The following is a 24,070-nucleotide window of genomic DNA, read 5'->3' as shown; positions in this document are numbered from 1 at the left end:
AGTATTACATGTAAGACTCAATATTTACCTACTTTCTTTATAGAAGTTCATTTGTTATTTTTTTATTTCCTAAACTTGTGTATATATTAGTGTAGTGTAGAACTGACATCTTCACTGGTATCCAGGGCTGCTCTATTTGTCTCCTGAATCACATGATGGCTATTCCCACTTGCCGATGTCACCCGGAAGTGTCAGAACGAAGCTCCAAAGTCTTACATTGTAAAAGACACTTCCAGCTTACATATAGAGTGAAGTGTAATTCATAGAATTGGAATCATCATATGACTCAGAAGAGGAGTGGAACAGTGCTGGATACCAGAGAACATGGAGATCAGTGAGTATAGTAACACACTACAAATATCCCGGTAACATATATCATATATTAGCCAGTAGATAGCCAGTAGATAGAAAAAAAATTGTTTAAAAGGTATCAACCACTGAGATCACTCCTGTCTGTTAAGCATTTTTTTTTTACAAATATACAAAAACTAACCAGCACCTCCAAGAAAAAGGCAAGTGTGAACAGGTGCACTCTAAAACAACTAGTCAATCTAACAAAAAGAATATAGCTGCACTCTGAAATGCCATTAAATGTAACCATTGAATATATTAAATTGAAATTGCATTACTGCTATACAAACTATGTTAAAAATTAGGTACTTAGAGCACAAAGAAGTATGCTACAAATTTGAACAAAAGGTGACCAGCACAGCCAAGAAGAAGACAAGTGTGAACAGGTGCACTCTAAAACAACTAGTCAGTCTAATAAAAAGAATATAGCTACAGTGAAATTCTATATGCAACCATTGAATATTTGACATTAGAATTTCTTTATGTGTAGAGGCAGCAGCATGAAGGACATTATACAGCAGTGAAGCTGTGAATCCAGCATTTGTCAAAAAGTTGAATATTGACTAAAAGGGCCATCTAATATGGTGGTTATGATGGTCTCCTAAAAAGAGCCACTCCTTGGCTAGGTCCTTCCCGGAGGGATATCTGGCTAGTTTCTGTGTCGAGACTCCTAACAGAGGCTCCACAGACTTTTTTGACTTGCATATTTCCCAGGGGGCAATGCACCTAGGATTTCACTGTTTTGAGTGTCCTCGTTGGCTGCCAGCAGTGTTTTATCTGGCTGGTCTCCCCGAGATCAGTGATTGTTTTGTCTTGTTGGTCTACTAGGCATTGCTCCCACCTGGCCAGAATCCTACTCCACACTGATGAGGGGCAATACCCCGAAACAGCTGTCTGTGGATGGATACCTGGCCTTGGTATTTCCCTTGTCATATCTTTAAACTTGTCAAAAAGTTGGATATTGACTAAAAGTGCCATCTAATACGGTGGTTATGGTGGTCTCCTAAAAAGAGCCACTCCTTGGCTAGGTCCTTCCCGAAGGGATATCTGGCTAGTTTCTGTGTCGAGACTCCTAACAGAGGCTCCACAGACTTTTTTTAATTGCAATCCAGCATTTGGAGAGAGAAAAAGCTTACTAATAAGATGCTGCATGGTTTGTGTGCGTCTGTATGTCCCTCTCTTACATTCTCCTTCCTCAGTCTTTCTCCATTGATTTCAATAGACAGTTGTAATTTAACCTCTTAGTGAGTTGGCAGTCCATCTTGTTTTGAGTAGCATTTTTAGTTGCTTTTTAATAATGAGCTCAGGGGACAGGGGGAAGAAGTGTCTCAAAAGTGAAGAAAAAAAGTGCATCTCTCTGATGAGCTATATTATTAAAGTTGATTTATGTCAGTGACCATTTAAATATACGTGGTACATAATAGGATATATAAAAAATCACTTACAGCCATATTTTATTCCCAAAAAACATAGAACAGATATCAAAAATTGAAAGTTAGCCATTTTTCATTTAATTTGTAAAAAAAATAGAAAATTAAGAAATTGATGGCAGCAACAGATCTCAAAAAAAGTTAGAACTTGCCCCTGTCTACCATTGTTTACCATCCCCCATTCTTTTTACAACAGTTTGTATATATCTGAGAACTGAAGAGACCAGTAGCTGGAGTTTTGATAGCTGCTCAACAGTCCTGGCTTGTCTTCCCTCGATTTATCGTTTCATTATCCACCAAATGTTTTCTATTGGTAAAAGATCCTGGACTGTAGATTGCCAGTTTATACCCAAACTCTTCTTCTGAGAAGTTAAACTGTTATGATGGATGTAGTATGTGGTTTACCATTGTCTTGCTAAAATATGCAAAGCCTTCTCATAAATCAGGGGTGGGGAACCTCTGGCCCCCAGTGCAGATTCCCAGGGACCACAGTGCTTGGGTCAGTGGCCCTGTTTCGCTGGTCATTTAAAAGGAAGATGTCACCAGTGTTTTACTACCTAATTTGAGAGCAGCATAATGTAGAGGCAGACATCCTGATTCCAGCGATGTGTCACTTACTGGGCTGCTTAGTATAGTTTTGATAAAATCACTGTTTAATCAGCAAAAGATTATCATTAGAGGACTACTTGGTCTGGAGCCAGGTAGCCAAGCGTATTCATGAGCACTGTATAATCCTACCACTGATTGACAGCTTTTTGTGTACACTGTATATTGGCAGAAAGATGCCAATCAGTGGTTTATGAGGATTATAGACTTCCATTTTCATATAACTGCTAGATTTGCAGGAGAGAAAACAGAGAATTTATCAAAATGACACCAAACAGCTCAGTATAAGACAGCGCCGGAATCAGGGTTTCTGTCTCCACATTATGCAGCTCTCAAACAGGGTAGCAAAAACCTGGTGACAGATTCCCTTTAATTGCCCCATATCTTCCAAGTACGTACACCAAATTACTACTGAATGCTGCGGCACATGCAATCAAGGTTTAAGTCCAGACATTCATCAGTGCTAGTGTTAGGATGTATTTTGTGGGTGGAGTTTTTGCACTCTGAGCTCCTGTTCTACTAATGCAGACAGCAGCCCCAGTGTCTCCTAAGTGATGTATATGCTTCAATCCCAGTGTCTCCTATGTGATGGATATGCTATAGCCTCTGTGTATCATATGTGATGTATATGCTCAATCGCCAGTATCTCCTATGTAATGTGTATGCACCAGCCCCAATGTCTCCTATGTGACATATATGCACAAGTCCCAGTATCTCCTTTGTGATGTTTATGCACCAGCCCCAGTGTCTCCTATGCAATGTATACAGCAGTCTCAGTGTATTATATGTGATATATATAGCAGTATCACTGTCTCCTATGTTATGTGTATATAAAGCAGAGACTCTGTGTGTCCTATATGAGATTTATGCACCAGCCCCAGTGTCTCCTATTTAATGTATATGATTTAGCCCCAATGTTTTCTACACGTGTATATACAGCATTCTTTGTGTCTCCTATGTGATGTAAAGTATATAAGCAGTCTCGGTGTCTCACATCTGATGTATATAGCAGACCTCTCATTGCTTGAGGTCTATAAATGCAATGTGAGCAGGGATGAATTTATCACTGTAAGGAGACATGTAGTGTAATAAATATCTTTGTCCAGAAGAATTTACTGCAGCGAGTAGCAACAACATCAATACCATCTAACATGTTGCACCAAAGAGACAACATATTAGGGGTGATTCAAAGCACAAATACAGCGGTTTGTGTTGACTTCAGTGCTGGATTGGTGGTTTTAACCTAAGGTCCCTTCCCCAGTTTTATACTCAACCTCTGACATTTTCACTTTTTTTGGTGTTGCTCCAGTCCCATGATGTTATCTTGTGACCGCAACTTTTCACTGGCCGGAAGTCGCAAATTACCTCATAAGCTCTCAATGCAAGACTATGGAAGGAAGTACGAGGCTCTCAGACTTGAATTGAAGTGTGACCTCTGGTTTGCTCCATGAAACACTAGAGCAGGCAGCAGTTCACAAACTTCTGAAGACCAACTAAAGTGACACTGATAACAGATGAAGACACCGTAGGGTGAGTATAAGACAGGAGCAGAGGACTTAGATTAGAAGTACCACTCCAGCGGTGAAATAAAAATAATGCTGGAGTGCTGCTTTCTTTATATACAGTAGATTGACCAAATATGGCAGGATACATTTCTACTTGATAATTTTGTATGGCCCCAAATGAGGTTATAAATATCCATTGGCAATAAAAGATTTCCCCACCTCTGCCTTATGTGTATGGGATGATAGGTTTTTCTAAAACCTCTATATAATGCTTAGCATTTATAGTGCCTTTCAAGATGTGTAAGCTGCCCATGTCATTAGCCACTAATGCAACCCCATAGCATCAGAGATGTGGGCTTTTGAACAATGCACTGATAACAATCTGGATGGCCCCCCTCCTTTAGAGTCTGCTGAACAAGAACATGGCATCTATTGTTTCCGTAAAGAATTTCAATTTTATATTAATCGGACCACCAAACACTTTTTCATATTCCCTCAGTCTATTTAAAATCACCTTTTGCCTTGTGATAAAAAACTAACTGTTTTTCTGGATTGTGTTGACAATTTGGAGACAGACATTTAACTTTCATTTGTGGATTGAACGACAAACTGTGTTCACAGACAATGATTTCTGGAATTATTCCTGAGCCGATTAAGTGATTTGGATGACCAAATCATGCCTGTTTTCAAAACAGTACCACGTGATCATCCGTAGGTCACCCACATTCAATATTAACAGTCAGTCTTGTCCCTTTTGCATATGGATTTGTGAAAAATCTTTGAGCCTTTTGATGATATTATGTGCCGTATATGGTGGGATATTTTCAATTTACATTTAGAAACATTTTTCTGAAATAGCACAATTTTTAGATATATTTACAGATTGGTGAATCTCTAACCATCTTGGCTTCTGAGAGACTCTACCTCTCTAACATGCTCTTTTTATACTTAATCATGAGATTTGGTTGAAAATTTACAGCTGTTTTTCATTAGTACCACTTACTTGTCTAGCCATTTTTTAACCGATTTTAATTTTTTAGAGATATGTTGCTGCCATCAATTTCTAAATTACTTATATTTTTAAAATGGTATGGAAAAATGTCTGACTTTCACCTTCTGATATGCATTTTATGTTCTGTTGTGAAAACAATATTGCTAAAATACATTCCTGAATCATTACATTCTTGTTTCCTTTGCATTTTACACAAGTTCTGGCTTTTTTGGAATTGGGGATGTATTGTAAAATATAATATGCATTATTTGATACAAGGTATAACTTGTCATAAGTACAGTAACAGAACAGAGTTACTGTAAAGACAATAAGTAGATAGGGTAAGACTTCTAAAAAATGAAAACAGTGTCTTACACTAGTACAGTAGCTGTAATGATGCTTTGCATCGCTGGTACAGTATGTCTCTTCATACATATCACTGATTATTAGCTGAGTAACACAATTCTACATGTATACTCAAATTAGAACTGATTGATTTAAAACATGTAGGAAGCTCCTTTGGTGGTGGCAAAAAAGTTTACAAGGAGACAATTACATTCCTCACCTGGTGTTTGAAAGTTAAGACGCCTGAGTTCTACCGGATCAGTGGGATGATGCGATGGAATCTCTTTATTGTTTGGTAAGCTGCTCTTTCTGGATTCAGACTCAGTCCTCTTCCTGTTGATGAAAAGGATGACAATGTCATTGCTGTAAACTATATTCCAGCTATTTCCCATGCATAGACATACAATTATATACTGCAATCAAAGAAACGGTATATCTACTGTTCAAAATGGTGATGTTCCATCTAGAGCTGGTGAAATTAACCCCTTCAGTCCCAAGCCTATTTTGACCCTAAAGACCAGGCCATTTTTTGCAATTCTGACCAGTGTCACTTTATGAGGTTATAACTCTGGAACGCTTCAGCGGATCCCGGTGATTCTGAGATAGTTTTTTCGTGACATATTGGGCTTCATGTTAGTGGTAAATTTAGGCCGATATTTTTTGCGTTTCTTTGTGAAAAAAACGGAAATTTCGCGAAAATTTTGAAAACTTTGTAATTTTCAAACTTTGAATTTTTATGCTCTAAAACCAACGAGACATATGACACAAAATAATTAATAAATAACATTTCCCACATGTCTACTTTACCTCAGAACAATTTTGGGGGAAAAAAAAAATAAGGAAGTTATAGGGGTTCAAAGTTTATGAGCAATTTCTCATTTTTACAACAAAATTTACAAAGCCACTTTTTTTAGGGACCACATCACATTTGAAGCGATTTTGAAAGGTCTACATGACACAAAACACCCAAAAGCGACACTATTCAAAAAATGGCACCCCCTCAGGCTACTCAAAACCACATTCAAGAAGGTTATTAACCCTTCTGGTGCTTCACAGTAACTAAAGCAATGTGGAAGGAAAAAAATGAACATTTTACTTTTTGCAACAAAAATGTTAATTTAGCCTCAAATATTGCATTTTCACAAGGGTAGCAGGATTAAATGAACCCCCAAAATTTGTTGGGCAATTTCTTCTGAGCACGCAGATACCTCATATGTGGCGAAAAATCACTGCTTGGCCGCACGGCAGGACTCGGAAGGGAAGGAGCGTCATTTGACATTTTGAACAGAAAATTAGCTGGAATCGTTAGCCGCACCATGTTGCGTTTGGAGAGCCCCTGAGGTGCCGAAACAGTGGGGCTCCCCCACATGTGACCCCATTTTTGAAACTAGACCCCTCATGGAATTTATCTAGATGTTTATTGAGCACTTTGATTCTCTGGGGGTTTCACAAAAATTAATAGAGTTGAGCCGTGAAAATAAAAAAAAAGAAATTTACCACAAAATTGTTATTTCAACCAGGTAGCTTTTTTTTCACAGGGGTATCAGAAAAATTGCACCATAAAATGTATGGTGCAATTTCTCCTGAGTACACAGATACCTCATATGTGGTGGAAATCAAATGTTTGGGCACACAGCAGGGCTCAGAATGCAAGAAGCGTCATTTGACTTTTCAAATGCAAAATTGTCTGGGATAATTAGCGTATTCCATGTTGTGTTTGGAGACCCCCTGAGGTGTCGAAACAGTGGAGCTCCCCCACATGTGACCCCATTTTGGAAACTAGACCCCCATGGCATAGAAAAAAACACAGGGCGCACGCACGAATGTTCTGCAAAAAAGGGGGGGACTAGGTGGGATGGAAAAAAGAAGTCCTGTCCAAAGTCGAGTACGACTGCAGGACGATTGCTGATCAGGTACCTAATTGTTCAAGTTTTTTTTTGTGCACAAAAAAAAGTAAAAACTAGAGCAACAATTACGTACCTGATCAGCCAATCACGTAGCTGATCATCACTTGGCGGCAAGCAGGTGGGGGAGGAGGGGGGGAGAGGGAGTGGGAGATGCGATTGGGGATAGTTAGAAAAGAGCCACGAACAATACTTACAGGATGGATCAGAACAGCGGCAGATGGGGTGGGGGGGCGGCAGATGGGGGGGCAGCGGCATATAAAGGAAGTATCTGTGAATGTGAGACGGAGGCGGCTGGGATAGGGTGGAAGTGGCTGGGATAGGGTGGGGGCGGATGGGAGAGGGCGCAGTGCATGCAGGAGTGGAAGAGGATGGGGTGAAGGGGGGATGGGGGGGATGGGAGGGAAGGGGAGTTGGAGGTGAGATTGGGGATAGTTACCTTACAGGATGGATCTAGGCAGCAGGATCACAGGAGATGAAGGAGGCAGCAGATCGGGGAGGGTGAGAGGTGGGAGAGGGAGCACAGCGCAGATCACGGGGGAGACAGGTGAGCAGAGCACAGATCATGGGGGTGAGAGGTGAGGGAGCACAGATCATGGGGGGTGAGGGAGCACAGATTACGGCGGTGAGAGGTGAGGGATCACAGATCACAGGGGTGAGAGGTGAGGGAGTGCAGATCATGGGGGTGAGGGGTGGCGGGAGAGCGGAAAGCAGATTACGGAATGACAGGTGAGGGAGCACAGATCACGGGGGTGACAGGTAAGGGAGCACACATCACGGAGGTGACAGGGGAGGGAGCACACATAACGGGGGTGACAGGGGAGGGAGCACACATCACGGGGGTGACAGGGGAGGGAGCACACATCACGGGGGTGACAGGGGAGGGTCGGGTAGCCGATCACAGGGGTGAGAGGTGGGGGGGAGTGGGCAGCACATCACGAAGGGGAGGGGGCGCCAGCCGATCACGAGGGGGAGTGGCGGGCAGCACATAACAGAGGGGAGGGGGGCGCAGCGCATAACGGAGAAGAGGGGGCGCGCAGCGCATAACGGAGGAGAGGGGGCGCGCAGCACATAACGGAGGAGAGGGGCCGCGCAGCCGATCACGAGGGAGAGGGGCCGGGCAGCAGATTGGGGAGAGCGGTGACACTGTGGCAGACGGAGGAGGGCAGCGGCGGATCGGGAGGGGTGAGGGTGCGGGCAGCAGATCAGGGAGACAGGTGGCAGATCGCGGAGGGCAGCGGCGGATCGGGAGGTGTGGGGGTGGGGGTGCGGGCAGCAGATCGGGGAGACAGGTGGCAGATCGCGGAGGGCAGCGGCAGATCGGGAGGTGTGGGGGTGCGGGCAGCAGATCACGAGGGGTGGGGGTGCAGGCAGCAGACCAGGGAGACAGGTGGCAGATCGCGGAGGGCAACGATGGATCGGGAGGAGTGGGGATGAGGGCAGCAGATCACGAGGGGTGGGGGTGCGGGCAGCAGATCGGGGAGACAGGTGGCAGATCGCGGAGGGCAGCGGCGGCGGCAGAATGCGAGGTGTGGGGGTGAGGGTGTGGGCAGCAGATCACGAGGGGTGGGGGTGCGGGCAGCAGATCGGGGAGAGAGGTGGCAGATCGCGGAGGGCAGCGGCGGATCGGGAGGTGTGGGGGTGGGGGTGCGAGTAGCAGATCACGAGGGGTGGGGGTGCGGGCAGCAGATCGAGGGAGTCAGGTGGCATATCGCGGAGGGCAGCGGCGGCGGCGGATCGGGAGGCTTTTTGCCGGTTTCATATAGTGCAATGGCAGCGCGGCAACTTCCGGGTCCCATGCTCCGGTCACATAACAGCATGGGACCGGAGCTTGTCGCCCTGCCATTGCACTGTATACACTCACTGTGCTGGCGTGCTGCAGGGATGACAAGTGACGGTGACGGTCACCGGCAACAGGTCCATGGTGATTGGAGAGATCGGTCACAAGGCCGATCTCTCCAATCAGAGCTGCTGGAACTGGGGGAGGGTGATCCAGTGAGGTCACCCAGCTCCAGCCAATGGCCAGTGCTACAGCTGCACTGGTCAGGGCTGGATTTCAATGTTTCAGTCATTTTAAATGGCTGGAACATTAAAGTGGCTGTGATTGGTTGAGCGGCGTTCGTCAGCCAATCACAGCCTCCGTAGGTCCGGGGAGGAGGCACCACCCCTCCTGAGGTTAGGTACAGGTCCCCTCCTCCCCGAATCTGCGGTTTATGTTAACCGATCGCAGTTACCGGAGGCTCCGGTGTCGCAATTACGCCATGACGGAAAGATCCGTCCTTGGTCTTTAAGGCCCAGGGCACCATGACGGAAAGATCCGTCCATGGTCGTGAAGGGGTTAATGTAGCAAGGCCAAAATTGATATAAAATTTGAGTAATTTTCATTTTTGATGGATTTTAAATTGGCCAAATATTTGTACACTAGAAATTAAAATGGGGGATTACAAATGAGACGTTTGGGCTGAATTGGACATTGTTGCAGTGTTAAAAGGAAGTGCAGCTGTATCGGTTGTAAGCTTTGAATTAGTTTGTCACATTGTTATTGCTTGACATGCTGACAAGATGACAAAGGATCGTTAGTAGCTGAGCTGGAGAAGCTAATTCAAAAGTGATAACAATTATGGCTGCACTTCCGGTTGTCACTAGCAAAGACGACCACAACAAAAATAAAAATCCCAAATCTCTTCATCAGAATCTGGCTATAACTCTAGTTTCTAGGTTAATGATCTATATGACCAATTTTATGATGAGGTTTGGAATCCTCATCACAGATTTTGCATTTTCTAGATAAATCAAATATAGAGAAAAGACAAAAAATAACTTATTGCTTATCACATGATAAGATTACTACTAAAACTGATTAAATGTATAGACTACAGTCATATGAAAATGTTTGGGTACCCCTATTAATGTTAATGCCGCTTTACACGCTGCAATATTGGTACCGATATTGCTAGCGTGGGTACCCGCCCCATCTGTTGTGCGACATGGGCAAATCGTTGCCCGTGCTGCACAACATCGCTCAGACACGTCACACTACTTACCTGCCCGGCGACGTCGCTGTGACTGGTGAACCGCCTTCTTTCTAAGGGGGTGGTGCGTTTAGCGTCACAGCGACGTCACAGCAGCGTCACTGAACCCCAATAGAAGCGGAGGGGTGGAGATGAGCGGGATGTAACATCCCACCCATCTCCTTCCTTCCGCATTGCGGGCGGGAGATAGGTAAGGAGAGGTTCCTCGTTCCTGCGGCGTCACACGGAGCGATGTGTGCTGCCGCAGGAGCGAGGAACAACTTCGTTACTGGTGCAGTAACGATAATTGAGAATGGACCCCCATGTCACCGATGAGCGATTTTGCACGTTTTTGCGACGATGCAAAATCGCTCATAGGTGTCACAAGCAATGGCATCGCTAATGCGGCCGGATGTGCGTCACAAAATACGTGCCCCAACGACTTCGCATTAGCGATATCGTAGCGTGTAAAGCCCCCTTTAACCTTTTTTCTTTATAACACTTTGGGTTTTTGCAACAGCTATTTCAGTTTCATATATCTAATAACTGATGGACTGAGTAATATTTCTGGATTGAAATGAGGTTTATTGTAATAACAGGAAATGTGCAATCCGCATTTAAACAAAATTTGACCGGTGCAAAAGTATGGGCACCTCAACATAAAAGTGACATTAATATTTTGTAGATCCTATTTTTGCAAAAATAGCAGCCTCTAGTCGCTTCCTGTAGCTTTTAATGAGTTCCTGGATCCTGGATGAAGGTATATTTTACCATTCCTGTTTACAAAACAATTCCAGTTCAGTTAAGTTTGATGGTCGCTGAGCATGGACAGAACCCTTCAAATCATCCCACAGATTTTCAATGATATTAAGGTCTGGGGACTAGGATGGCCATTCCAGAACATTATAATTGTTCCTCTGCATGAATGCCTGAGTAGATTTGGAGCGGTGTTTTGGATCATTGTCTTGCTGAAATATCCATCCCCTGTGTAACTTCAACTTCATCACTGATTCTTGCACATTATTGTCAAGAATCTGCTGATACTGAGTTGAATCCATGCGACCCTCAACTTTAACAAGATTCCCGGGGCCGGCATTGGCCACACAGCCCCAAAGCATGATGGAACTTCCACCAAATTTTACTGTGGGTAGCAAGTGCTTTTCTTGGAATGCCGTGTTTTTTTGCCTCCATGCATAACGCCTTTTTATATGACCAAACAACTCAATCTTTGTTTCATCCGTCCACAGGACCTTCTTCCAAAATGTAACTGGCTTGTCCAAATGTGCTTTTGCATGCCTCAGGCGACTTTGTTTGTGGCGTGCTTGCAGAAATGGCTTCTTTCGCATCACTCTCCCATACAGCTTCTCCTTGTGCAACGTGCGCTGTATTGTTGACCGATGCACATTGACACCATATGCAGCAAGATGATGCTGCAGGTCTTTGGAAGTGGTCTGTGGATTGTCCTTGACTGTTCTCACCATTCTTCTTCTCTGCCTTTCTGATATTTTTCTTGGCCTGCCACTTCTGAGCTTAACAAGAACTGTACCTGTGTTCTTCCATTTCCTTACTATGTTCCTCACAGTGGAAACTGACAGTTTAAATCTCTGAGACAATTTTTTGTATCCTTCCCCTGAACAACTATGTTGAATAATCTTTGTTTTCAGATCATTTGAGAGTTGTTTTGAGGAGCCCATGATGCCACTCTTCATAGGAGATTCAAATAGGAGAACAACTTGCAAGTGGCCACCTTAAATACCTTTTCTCATGATTGGATACACCTGCCTATGAAGTTCAAAGCTCAATGAGGTTACAAAACCAATTTAGTGCTTTAGTAAGTCTGTAAAAAGTAGTTAGGAGTGTTCAAATCAAGAAATTGATAAGGGTGCCCATACTTTTGCAGAGGTCAAATTTTGTTTAAATGCGGATTGCACATTTTCTGTTAGTACAATAAACCTCATTTCAATTCAGAAATATTACTCAGTCCATCAGTTATTAGATATATGAAACTGAAATAGCTGTTGCAAAAAAACAAATTTTTATAAAGAAAAAAGGTTAACATTAATAGGGGTGCCCAAACTTTTTCATATGACTGTATCTCTTTATAAAAGGAGAAAAGGTTTAACATCATCTGGGACATATGCTAAAACATGTCAATATTTGTATTTTGATTTTATTATTTGCTACTTGTATTTTGATTTTATTTTTCTCTACTTGTATTTTTATTTTATTGTGTTCTACTTGTATTTTTATACTTATATTTTTATTTTATTGTTTTCTACTTGTATTTTTATTTTCTTCTTGTATAGTTATTTTATTGTTTTCTACATGTATTTTAATTTTATTGCTTTATACTTGTATTTTTATTTTATTGCTTTCTACTTGTAATTTTATTTTATTGTTTTCTATTTGTATTTTGAATTTGTTTTCTACTTGTATTTTTATTTTACTGTTTTCTACTTGCATTTTTCTTTTCTTCCTGTATAGTTATTTTATTGTCTTCTACATGTATTTTTATTTTATTACTTTCTACTTGTATTGTTATTTTATTGTTTTCTACTTGTATTTTTTAAATGCACTTGTTTCGGCATGGAGTGTGGGCATGGGGCTCTCTTCTAATTTGTGATATGCTATTGCTCTTTTCGTATGTCTTTAAATTTAAATAAATATGGCTGAAAAATAAATAAAACTAATGATGAAAATGTAAATAATACCCCAAAATAGTTAGAAAAATAAATGCCAACATGTAAACCAGTCAGCTAAATGTTCTCAAAAAAGAAGAATGTCTCCATTAGAATTGTGATTGCCATCTCCCTCTGGACACAACATCCTTGACTTCTCATAACATCAATTTTACGCTGAAAAATATATTTAGTATATCTAAATGTGAAGATCACATCATGACATTTCCCAGCTATTAGTGTATGCTCTCTGTGACACTTTAGTTTAAAATGTATAACGGATGCCAGTGGCAAAAGTGTCAATTTTTGTTAAGAGACCATTGACACAGAGACAGATGGAGCCCTACAAGTGCATATTAGCTCATTTATGTGTTGTCAGCTTGCTGCGGCTTCGACATTGTGTGGAGGAGCCAACACCACTGCTTTCTGTAAACATATGGCTAATTGTTTTCTGGACAACATTGACTGAATCCTTTGCAAATGATCCTTTGCCTCTGCATGAGCTTCAAATCCACAACCTTTCAGATGAGGCGACTTGCAATGAGCTGGATCCATGGCTGAGTTGTTTAATGTGTCACAAAAGAACTCATCAGTTTCCTATCTTAATAAAATCTCGTGCCAGTGCCATTTTCAGTGAGCGTTTTCTGCTCACTTTTAGCATAACAAAGACGAGGAGTTTATTACCTATGTAGAGGTATTGGAAACATTTAATTATTTGTAGGTGGTGATATCAGCAAACTGAATACTAATTACAGAAACTAAGCCCAGGCAAGACAAGCCACACAAGTGAGCTCACGAAGAGAAAATTAATCAATTCTGAGACTTGCAGGCGAGGTCTTCACTCCGAATAACAAAGAAAAATTATTAAGTCTGGTTTTGGAATAGAAAAATGATCCAGTGACTGGCACGTACGTTGGTCTTATTAACATAATAAAGGCTCCTTCTTGTGGTTCTCAGCTCCATACAATATGTATCTCACGCTACAAGGTAACAACAAAATAGGTGATTTTTGCTATGAGAACCAAACTACCTGATATCTCTAAGCTTCTAATGTACCTATAAATCCAAAAAGTGTAATGTTCACCCCCCCCCCCCTTATATCCATCATGTCCATTCAGAGCTCCTAGCTCCCAAATCAATGCCTGGAACCTTTAGACATCCACTGACATATGCTGCTTATATGACTACATGTAGGATCTTTATCCTCTGCATTAATTTGTATACTGAGATGGCTCTACTAAATGTGATTAATCGCATCATCACACCCCTGTCCATACATATGACACTGCTACCGCATGTGCAACAGTGCTGCATGCCGTATTGTTTTTCCAGAGCTTCATGTGCAGTGTGAGGAGAATAGAAACCTGACAAGTTTGATTATGTGTAATCATGAAACTATGATCTGTTTAGTATAATGGAGAACTCTTATCTTCTTATCAGCCCATGTGGGAGTAGTGGGACATTTGGAAAAGTCAACAATTGGAAAACAAAATTACAGCACTTGTTTCTGATTACAAAGGTATACAAAATTTGGGTTTAAGAAATTGTTTTCAAATCTAATGACTGATTCTTATATTTTTTTTATGCCCTGATTCAAAAAAACACTTATATTGTTAACCATCACAATTGGATATTGCACAAAACACACGTGAAATTACGTACAAGCGAGATGAACAATCAAAATCTTAATTTTAACAAAAACTTTGCACAATATTATATATAAAAATGTATTGAACATTGATCCTGCAACGTTATAGGAAATTAATTATTGCTTCTTTTTTTCTGTTTAAGGCTTCTCTTGATACTTTCTCTAAATGAAGGCCTGCATATTTTCTCTGTGAAGCATCCAGCAGTAATCCCCCATCATGTCCAGTTCCAACTACCTTGGTATCATAGTTACTTTTTCTTGATATCCTAATGAAATCTTTCTCTTAGCTCTTCGCTAACAGCACCGAGGTTTTCAGGAAAGTAGTCCAAATGGGAATGTATAAAATGTAACTTCAAATTCATCAGACAATCCAAGGCTTTGAAACATTTCAGCATGTTCTCCACGATGCACTTACATTTTGGATCTTTGTTGTCACCTGGAAATTTCTTCAAAACTTTTTTAAAATAATCCCATAACCTTTTCTCAACAGCATTCATTTTGGTTTTGAACACATCATCTTTCAGTTTCTGAACAATCAGACCCACAAAAATGCCTTCCTTCAGGTTTGCTTTGGACAGTTATTTAAAAGCTTCTCCTTCTTTTGGTAGAACTTGCACAAATTGCTTCATCAGTCCAAGCTTAATGTGGAGCGGTGACAAGAGAACTTTAGTGGGATCAACTAAGCTTTCCACAACTATGTTCATGATTCCAGATTGCAAAGATGTTAACATTGGGCAATTTTTTTTGCTCCAGTAACGAGTCCTATCCCGGCTGTCCCATTCACACAAAAAGCATGGCTACTTTGTGTATCTTCCTTGTTGCTCAAGGAGCAAAGAGAAAACTTTCAGATCAGCACATATTCGCAATTTTTGATCCGTGTACTTAAGTTTCTTGAGAATAAAGTCTAAATTCCAATAGCTTTCCCTCAAGGGCACATAATGTCCTACAGTCACTGAAGCACACTTGCTGCCACTGTGCAGTAGCACAGCTTTCAAACTTTTTTTTTTCATGAATCAATAAAGAGTCTCCACTTGCTCCCTTTGTACTCAATGTTATTTTTTTCCATCAGCCCAGGAACATCACTGGAATACAGTAGAGCACTGTCTTGAGAAAAGTATGGAAGAAATTCCTTTTCTCTGCTTCTGTACCAGGAAAAACAGGTACCAGGAGCTAACAGGTTCTTTTGCTTTAGTCTAGAGCCTAAAAGTTCTGTAGAATGTTTAGGAACATCCAAACCCCTGGCTAAATAATTTAACTTAAGCTGTGAAAAAAGCTGTGGCTCGTTGGGCCTATGGAGTCAGTGTTTGTGAAAAAATTGTGCATGATGGATTTTTTTCGATATTTTTACTGACTTTGGCGATCAAAAGTATATAAAAATCGCGTAAAGCTGGAGTCCAGCATGACCTGCCTATCCTGGCTGCACTGCAAGCTCCGTGCATGATGCCGACAGAGTGGATGAGCTGACAACTCTTATTTCTACTTTATATAAAAATCCCCTCTGACTTTTCCAACAATTTTACAACTGTAGACCTGTGTTATCACCCTGTAAAGATACCAGTTCATAATTGCTTCATTTATTTTGGCATAAAAATCAGACTTTCACAGACTGATAAGAACAAAGATCATCTAGACTGCATAAAGCAAGAGTGCATTTCTACTGTACAATTATTGGAAATGAGCGTTTCTAAGAGTGCCCGTTCCTTAAAAATCATATAATGTTCACAAACTAAAAACAACCTGAAAAAAACAGGCGAAACGTTCATTCGTCAGGTGAAAAGATTTCTAAGCTTGCTCAACCCCTTCAAAACCTGGTGATTTTCCCTTTTTCATTTTAGTTTTTTCCTCCCTCTCTTCCAAGAGCCATAATGTTTCTTATTTTTCTGTCAGTATAGCCGTTTTCTATGGGGTAAATTGTACTTTTGAATGACTCCCACATATTGTACTGGAAAACAAGAAAAAAAATCCAAGTTTGGTAAAATTATAAAAAAATGTAGTAACACAATCTTTTTTTTTTATTTACCATGTTCCCTATATGGTAAAACTGACTTGGCGTTATGATTCTCCAGGTCAGTATGAGTTCGTAGATAACAAACATGTATAGTTTTTTTATTTAAGTGGTGAAAAAAATATCAAACATTTGTTAAAAAAAAAAAAAGAATTGTACATTTGGCGATATTTTGTGAGAACTGTAACTTTCTAATTTGACAGGATCTGGGGCTAAGGGATAGCCAATGTTGTGAACGGGAAAAAATCATCTTGTGTAAACAAGACAAGCTACCAAAACAACAATTGCCTGTGCACACAAAACAATCTGGTACAGATTGTTGAGTGCATATTGTAAGCACAATTGGACTGTCTAAGGCTGGGTTAACACCTAGCGACAGCGATGTCACTGTTAGGTCACCATTTTCTGTGACGTAACAGCGACCTTGTAAGTCGCTGTTATGATCGCTGCTTAGCTGTCAAACACAGCGACGCAGCAGTGATCATAACGTCGCTACATGTGCAGAGAGCAGGGAGCCGCGCACACTGCTTAGCACTGGCTCCTTGCTCTCCTAGCTACAGTACACATCGGGTTAATTAACCCAATGTGTACTGCAGCTACATGTGCAGAGAGCAGGGAGCCACGCACACTGCTTAGCACTGGCTCCTTGCTCTCCTAGCTACAGTACACATCGGGTTAATTAACCCAATGTGTACTGCAGCTACATGTGCAGAGAGCAGGGAGCCGCGCACACTGCTTAGCACTGGCTCCTTGCTCTCCTAGCTACAGTACACATCGGGTTAATTAACCCAATGTGTACTGCAGCTACATGTGCAGAGAGCAGGGAGCCACGCACACTGCTTAGCGCTGGCTCCTTGCTCTCCTAGCTACAGTACACGTCGGGTTAATTACTCGATGTGTACTGCAGCTACATGTGCAGAGAGCAGGGAGCCGCGCACACTGCTTAGCGCTGGCTCCTTGCTCTCCTAGCTACAGTACACATCGGGTTAATTAACCCGATGTGTAGTGCAGCTACATGTGCAGAGAGCAGCGCACACTGCTTAGCGCTGGCTCCTTGCTCTCCTAGCTACAGTACACATCGGGTTAATTACTCGATGTGTACTGCAGCTACATGTGCAGAGAGCAGGGAGCCACGCACACTGCTTAGCGCTGGCTCCTTGCTCTCCTAGCTACAGTACACGTCGGGTTAATTACTCGATGTGTACTGCAGCTACATGTGCAGAGAGCAGGGAGCCGCGCACACTGCTTAGCGCTGGCTCCTTGCTCTCCTAGCTACAGTACACATCGGGTTAATTAACCCGATGTGTACTGCAGCTACATGTGCAGAGAGCAGCGCACACTGCTTAGCGCTGGCTCCTTGCTCTCCTAGCTACAGTACACATCGGGTTAATTACTCGATGTGTACTGCAGCTACATGTGCAGAGAGCAGGGAGCCGCGCACACTGCTTAGCGCTGGCTCTCTGCACTCCTAGCTACAGTACACATCGGGTTAATTACACGATGTGTACTGCAGCTACATGTGCAGAGAACAAGAGCCGGCACTGGCAGCGTGAGAGCGGCGGAGGCTGGTAACGAAGGTAAATATCGGGTAACCAGGGAAAGGGCTTCCCTTGGTTACCCGATGTTTATCTTGGTTACAGCTTACCGCAGCTGCCAGATGCCGGCTCCTGCTCTCTGCTCGCTTCATTTCGTCGCTCTCTCGCTGTCACACACAGCGATGTGTGCGTCACAGCGGGAGAGCGCCTTTGAAGAAAACGAACCAGGGCTGTGTGTAACGAGCAGCGATCTCACAGCAGGGGCCAGATCGCTGCTCAGTGTCACACACAGCGAGATCGCTAATGAGGTCACTGTTGCGTCACCAAAACCGTGACGTAGCAGCAATTTCGGTAGCTATCTCGCTATGTGTGAAGCACCCCTAAGGCTTCCAAACGACCGTCAATCAGTAAACATGTAGCCAATCACTGGTCATTTAACACTGTAGGTGAAACAATGTAAATGAGCCCAAATATCCCATGGTGACATTGCAGGTATATAATTTTGTGTTGGCCAAAAAAACGGTAACTGAACTTTACATCTTGTAGGCATCCTTTCGTTGTCTTGTATGTAACTCACAATGGTATTATTTGATATGTTATATATCTTTTGACATTGTGTATGTATTTTTTACATTTTTCACTTAAAAAGAACCTGTCAGTAGGATTTTACTAACTTAAGTATAGACATGGCTATTCTGATTAAAACGATTCCTGAAATAAAGAAATGTATTTTCTAGATTTTGTGTAATGAGTGTTTGAAGTTTTCTTGTAATCATAGCTTGGTGCATGGGTGGGAGGGCCTGTGGGGTGAGCCTGTGGGGTGGGCCTGTGAGGCGGGCCTGTGGGGTAGGCCTGTGAGGCGAGCCTGTGGGACAGGTCTGTGAGGCAGGCTTATATGGGCAGTCCTTGAGGCGGGCCAGTGGGGTGGGTCTGTGAGGTGGGCCTGGGATGCGGGTCTGTGGAGTGGGCCTGTGAGGTGGGCCTGTGGAGCAGGCCTGTCAGGTGGGCCTGTGGGGCAGGCCTGTGAGGTGGGCCTGTGGGGAAGGCCTGTAAGGCGGGTTTTTAGGGGGGCCTGTGGGGTGGGTCCTTGAGGCGGGCCTGTGGCGTGGGTCTGTGAGGTGGGCCTGTAGGGCGGGTCTGTGAGTCGAGTCTGTAGGGCGGGCCTGTGGGATGGACTTGTGGGGTGGGCCTGTTGGGCGGGTCTGTGAGGCAGGCCTGTGGAGCGGGTCTGTGGTTAGGGTTTTCAGTTCTGTTAACCTTTGGGTATGAACATATTTATTCTACGAACATTCAATGCACTGGAAAACAGTGGGATAGTCTCCTAAGCTCCCTAACTATTTGTTCTCATGGAGCACCATAGCCTTCAACCACTAGTAAAGTCAATTTTGATGAAGAACAATTCACATATCATAAACAAAACCATTCATTATTAGACTTTATTTAATAGCCTCAATACCAATTTAATCACATGTATTGAATATTATTTTAGTCCTCACCTGTCCGGCTTACTACTCCATTTTAACGCAGCAACAAAGAAAAATGTAAAATTATTTTAAATAATTCAAAATAGTTATTAATTTTGACAAACATACTACCAATCATGAAGCAGGCAGAATTTTCCAAAAACCTCTTACTATCATATGTAGGCTTAAAGAGTAACCATCATTTTTCATAAATCAGTTTCTATTTCAATTCTTCATAAAATTTTAAAAGCACCAACTTCCATCTTCTATCCTAGTAACAGGAAAATCTGCCTTCACAATACACAGATTCTACCCGTGAACTGAGTACCATCACCAATTCCCTATAGACTGTGAGCCCTCGCGGGCAGGGTCTTCTCTCCTCCTATACCAGTCTGTTTTGTACTGTTAATGATTGTTGTATGTATACCCTCTTTCACTGTAAAGCGCCATGGAATAAATGGTGCTATAATAATAAATAATAAAAATAATCAGTCCAGGAGGAGAAAGAAGCTGATTTATCTGATAAGATACTTTACAAAGTTGCTTATTTTCATTTCTACTATTGATTTAATAACTTAAAATGACAATAATTCCTTAAATACAATCCCCCAATATGTTCTGAGCACTGGAGATTAGGATTAATACTCGGCACTATTTAATGTGTATCGCATGATCCATTAGAATGGACTGCACAAACTAAACATTGGGATTTAGACTTTTAAAGGGAATCGGTTACTTAATTTATGCTTCCGAATCAGGGCAGCATACAATAGGGACAGAAACCCTTATTCTATCTGTGCATCACTTACTGGGATTAATGGTAAAGTTTTAATAAAATCATAGTTTTATCTGTTGCAGCTGCACAAGTCTTCTCAATAATGAACTCAGTTTAACCCTGACTGTGCATTCCAGCTTTCTGTTCCAAAGACAGAAAACTGTTAATCAGTTTTCAAGACATGGATAGACAGCTAATGAATATGGGGTTTATGAATAAAACTATTAACGGATTTCATAAAAACAGTACTGGCGCATAGCAAATGGTATCAGTATTAAAAAAAACTGTCAAAAACTAAGCTTGGAACCTATAGAACTATAAGATTAACCTCTTCTGTGGTAAAATGTTTGAGGGTTTCCTAAGAGATGCTATGCCATGGAGTGTCTCAATAAACCTAACCTCATAACTCAGCCTCAACATGGGTTTATGAGGGATCAGTCCTGTCAAAAAAATCTGATCAGCTTCTATGAGAAGATAAGTTGCCAACTGGACTTGGGGAAGGCTATGGATGTTGTATATCTGGATTTTACAAAGGCGTTCAATTAAGTGTCACATAATAGTTTGATACATGAAATGACAATAAGACTTGGTGAAAATATAAGTAGTTGGATTAATAACTGGCTTTTGGATTAGAAACAAAGGGTGGTTATTAATGCGTTAACATCTTACTGGTTTACAGCTGGGTACCACAGGAGTTAGTACTGGGCCCTCTTCTTTTACAATATTTATAAATGACCTTATTCAGGCCTCAAAGAGTAAAATATCTGCAGATGGTGCAAAATTCTGCAGGGTAAATAAAATGTACAACTATGTAGTATGTGTTAATACACTGGTTAAAACGGTCACTGAAAAGCATTTTGGTGTCTCGGTGAACAGGTAAAATATATCTTTGTATCGTGTTAGCTAGTAGAGATAAAACATTTTTTTTAAAAGAACTGAGAGTCCTCAGTGGTTGATACCTTTTAATGGAGAACCATCGGTGAACATTAAACTTAGATTTAGTGACCAGTGCCACGCATCTGGTGCCCAGACAAATATAATCATACGATACATTAAAAGAGGAGTAGAGACAAGAATGTAATATTTCCTCTATACAAGTCACTAGTGTAGCCACATATTGAATAGTGTGTAGAATTATGAGTTCAAGAATATGGAAATTACATAGCTAAACTAGAGTAGATGCAGAAATGTGACCAAGGTTATTACAGCACCACTTCAGAATTTTTTAGTTTCTCTTTATCCCTTTGTTCAGGATCACAGAAGTGAATGAAACGCATGTAGTTATATACTCACCAATTGGCGTCTCCATTTATTTTAAGCCCTGCTCTGGTTATGGCTATAATCCTTTACATAGCTGTGTGTTCCTGAAGTCACTTTTTTAACCCAAGTCTACAGGATTCAGAACAAGGTTGATGAGTCTTGTTATGAATTCCCATAGACTTGTCTAATGAAGAATTAAAAAACTGACCTCTGCTTCACCGATCAACCACTGTGTGATTCGGCAGGTTACAACTACATTCTCTTGGTGCCAAAACAGGGCTGGAATTGGGTGAAAACGGCTACTGATGGGATTGTATCTACATGCATTACACTCACATACATGATACCTAACAAAGGGATATAAAAACAAGGATACAGCTCTAATCTCCCATACTGACTGACTATTAAGACCTCGACTGACCCAAAGTCTTAATTTGGTGTTGACCTTGCCTTATTAGCATAATATGGGATAAATTTGTTAACCTAAGGTAAAGTACATTAGGTAAAATTGAATAGTATTTCTATATAACATAGTAGGTGAAAGAATTTAGACAAAATAAAAAAAAATTAAATACTAGCTACTGTGGTGTCTTATTACTGCTTTCAAATGGGAATGCATAAATTCGTTTCTTGACAAATTTTGCATATTCTTTAATTATTATATGACAGTGTGATTGCATTTTATCCATTTATCATTCATTAGTCCAGTGTTATGTATTATGTGTCCGAAGGCCACTTACCTTTTATACAGAAGGATTGCTATTACAATGCAGATGATGAATACAACAGCCAGAACTGGTCCAACCACCCAAATTAAACCTTCTTCTTCATCTGTCATTGGCTGTGGATCAAGCTCCATAGATACTACTGGATCTGAGTAAGGGCTTGTGGCATACATTGTCTGTATGTAAGGAAAGCTCTGTTTAGATATGCGTGTAAGGCTTATAATTTTAGATCAAACATTGTAGATACTAAGTCAATTTTAAAAAAACTTCAAAAACCAATGGGAGAAGGATACACATTCATTTACAAAAAAAATCTTTTAACAAGAGACTATGAGATCTTCTGCCATTTTTTAGTAAAAAGTTGCATGATGTTGTCTAACCAGTGCTGCTAATATTAGGGTGTGTAGGACACCCCTTTGATTAAGGAACTGATACATCATAGTAAACAATCATTGTAGGGTGAAATAACAGATAAACAACTCAATGCAGTGTTACATATTCTGTAATAATCTGGAATTATTATAACGACTAATAAAAAATAAAAAAAGAATAATAATTTGCAAGTAGTGTCTGTCTGGGGTGCCAAAGACCCACCAGTAACATTGCCATCGAGGGGCCCATTATTCAGCTACATGCAAATAATACATTACCCTCATTCACAAATTGCATATGTTTCTATGTAATAATAAACTGAGTTGTTTGTTAAATGAATGATGAGATACTGCCCTTATCCATACATAGGGAATAAAATGTTTCAACCACTGGAGATTCACCAATTCTCATGTTGCTCAGTGCAAGCCTGCTTGTAAGGCCACATCTGTTAAGTGGGATCCAGTTTTAGGATTAACATTCTAAAAAGGATAATATAAAATGTTTGGGAGTTCTATTTTATAATGAGAAGTCACAAAAATTGGGCATGCTCACCTTAGTAAAAAGGTGTCTTAGAGGTGATCTCATTCATATGTAGTAAAGGGAATCTGTCAGCAGGTTTTTGCTAACTTATCTAAGAGCAGCATCATTTAGGAAAAGAGACCTTGATTCCAAATATGTATCACTTGGTTTACTAAGTGCAGCAGTGGTGACCCAGAGTGTTTAGATGCAGCATGTAGCAGAGCTCAGAAGATTACCTTGACCACACCACTGATTATCAACTTTAAGTGTACTTTATGTGTATATTCTATATTGGACGTAAGCTGTTAATTAGTGCTGGTGTGGTGGCCAAGTAGTAGCTAATAAGATAATGATAATCTGCAGATAAAACAGTTATTGTCAGCACTAAGTATTATAAGTGAAAATCATTGAAATCAGTGTCCCGTTGCCCTCAAATTACATAGCAAAAAATCTGTTCACAGATATCCATTAATGCATGTGTGGCTAAAACAAAATAACAACTGGCATATGATTTATTCCATCAAAAAACCTAAAGACAGCCATATACATTAGACTAACGTTGGCCAAACCTGATTTCAGTGGCCTCAGTTGATAGTCTTATGTGTAATGAGGCCTCCCAACTTTTCCCAGAAATATGTCAGGCAAGAATCCAGCATGTAGGATATTGGATTGATGGTCCATTTGCTCTCAGTAAGATAAGCCACCACCAGAGGAGTCTGGCAGCTCTACCATAGAGAACAAAATAACACCAAGAGCCAAATGCTCTGGGGTAGGAAGAATCACAAGGGATAGCTATCGATGAACAATCAGCAAACCACCATTTGGTCAACAGTTATCTTTGCGTATAGGGGGGCTTTACAATGGGTTTGGTGACATTTATTAAATGTGGAGGTAATGTAATTTCAACATCTAAACATGAAGGGGTTCTTTACAAGTTAGAATAGTCA

The 24,070-nt window shown here is 41.2% G+C and overlaps 1 protein-coding gene across 48 annotated transcripts in view; it reads right to left on the bottom strand.

Moving 5' to 3' along the window:
• Positions 1–24,070, bottom strand: part of PTPRD (protein tyrosine phosphatase receptor type D) — a 507,941-nt gene that overhangs the window by 106,562 nt on the left and 377,309 nt on the right. For 23 of the 48 annotated variants that reach the window (XM_075317015.1, XM_075317121.1, XM_075317166.1 and 20 more), the window contains 3 exons: positions 22,248–22,408; positions 19,506–19,520; positions 5,449–5,561 (listed from right to left, as the gene is read on the bottom strand). In XM_075317015.1, coding sequence (XP_075173130.1) covers positions 5,449–5,561; positions 19,506–19,520; positions 22,248–22,408 — 289 coding nt within the window. The remainder of the gene's footprint in view (positions 1–5,448; positions 5,562–19,505; positions 19,521–22,247; positions 22,409–24,070) is intronic. The other 25 variants (XM_075317066.1, XM_075317214.1, XM_075317225.1 and 22 more) reach the window with 2 other exon arrangements.

The sequence above is a fragment of the Anomaloglossus baeobatrachus genome, chromosome 1 (assembly GCF_048569485.1).
Source record: "Anomaloglossus baeobatrachus isolate aAnoBae1 chromosome 1, aAnoBae1.hap1, whole genome shotgun sequence".
NCBI classification, from domain to species: domain Eukaryota; kingdom Metazoa; phylum Chordata; class Amphibia; order Anura; family Aromobatidae; genus Anomaloglossus; species Anomaloglossus baeobatrachus.
The sequence above is the reverse complement of the archived record's forward strand: the minus strand, read 5'-3'. Positions and strand labels throughout refer to the sequence as shown.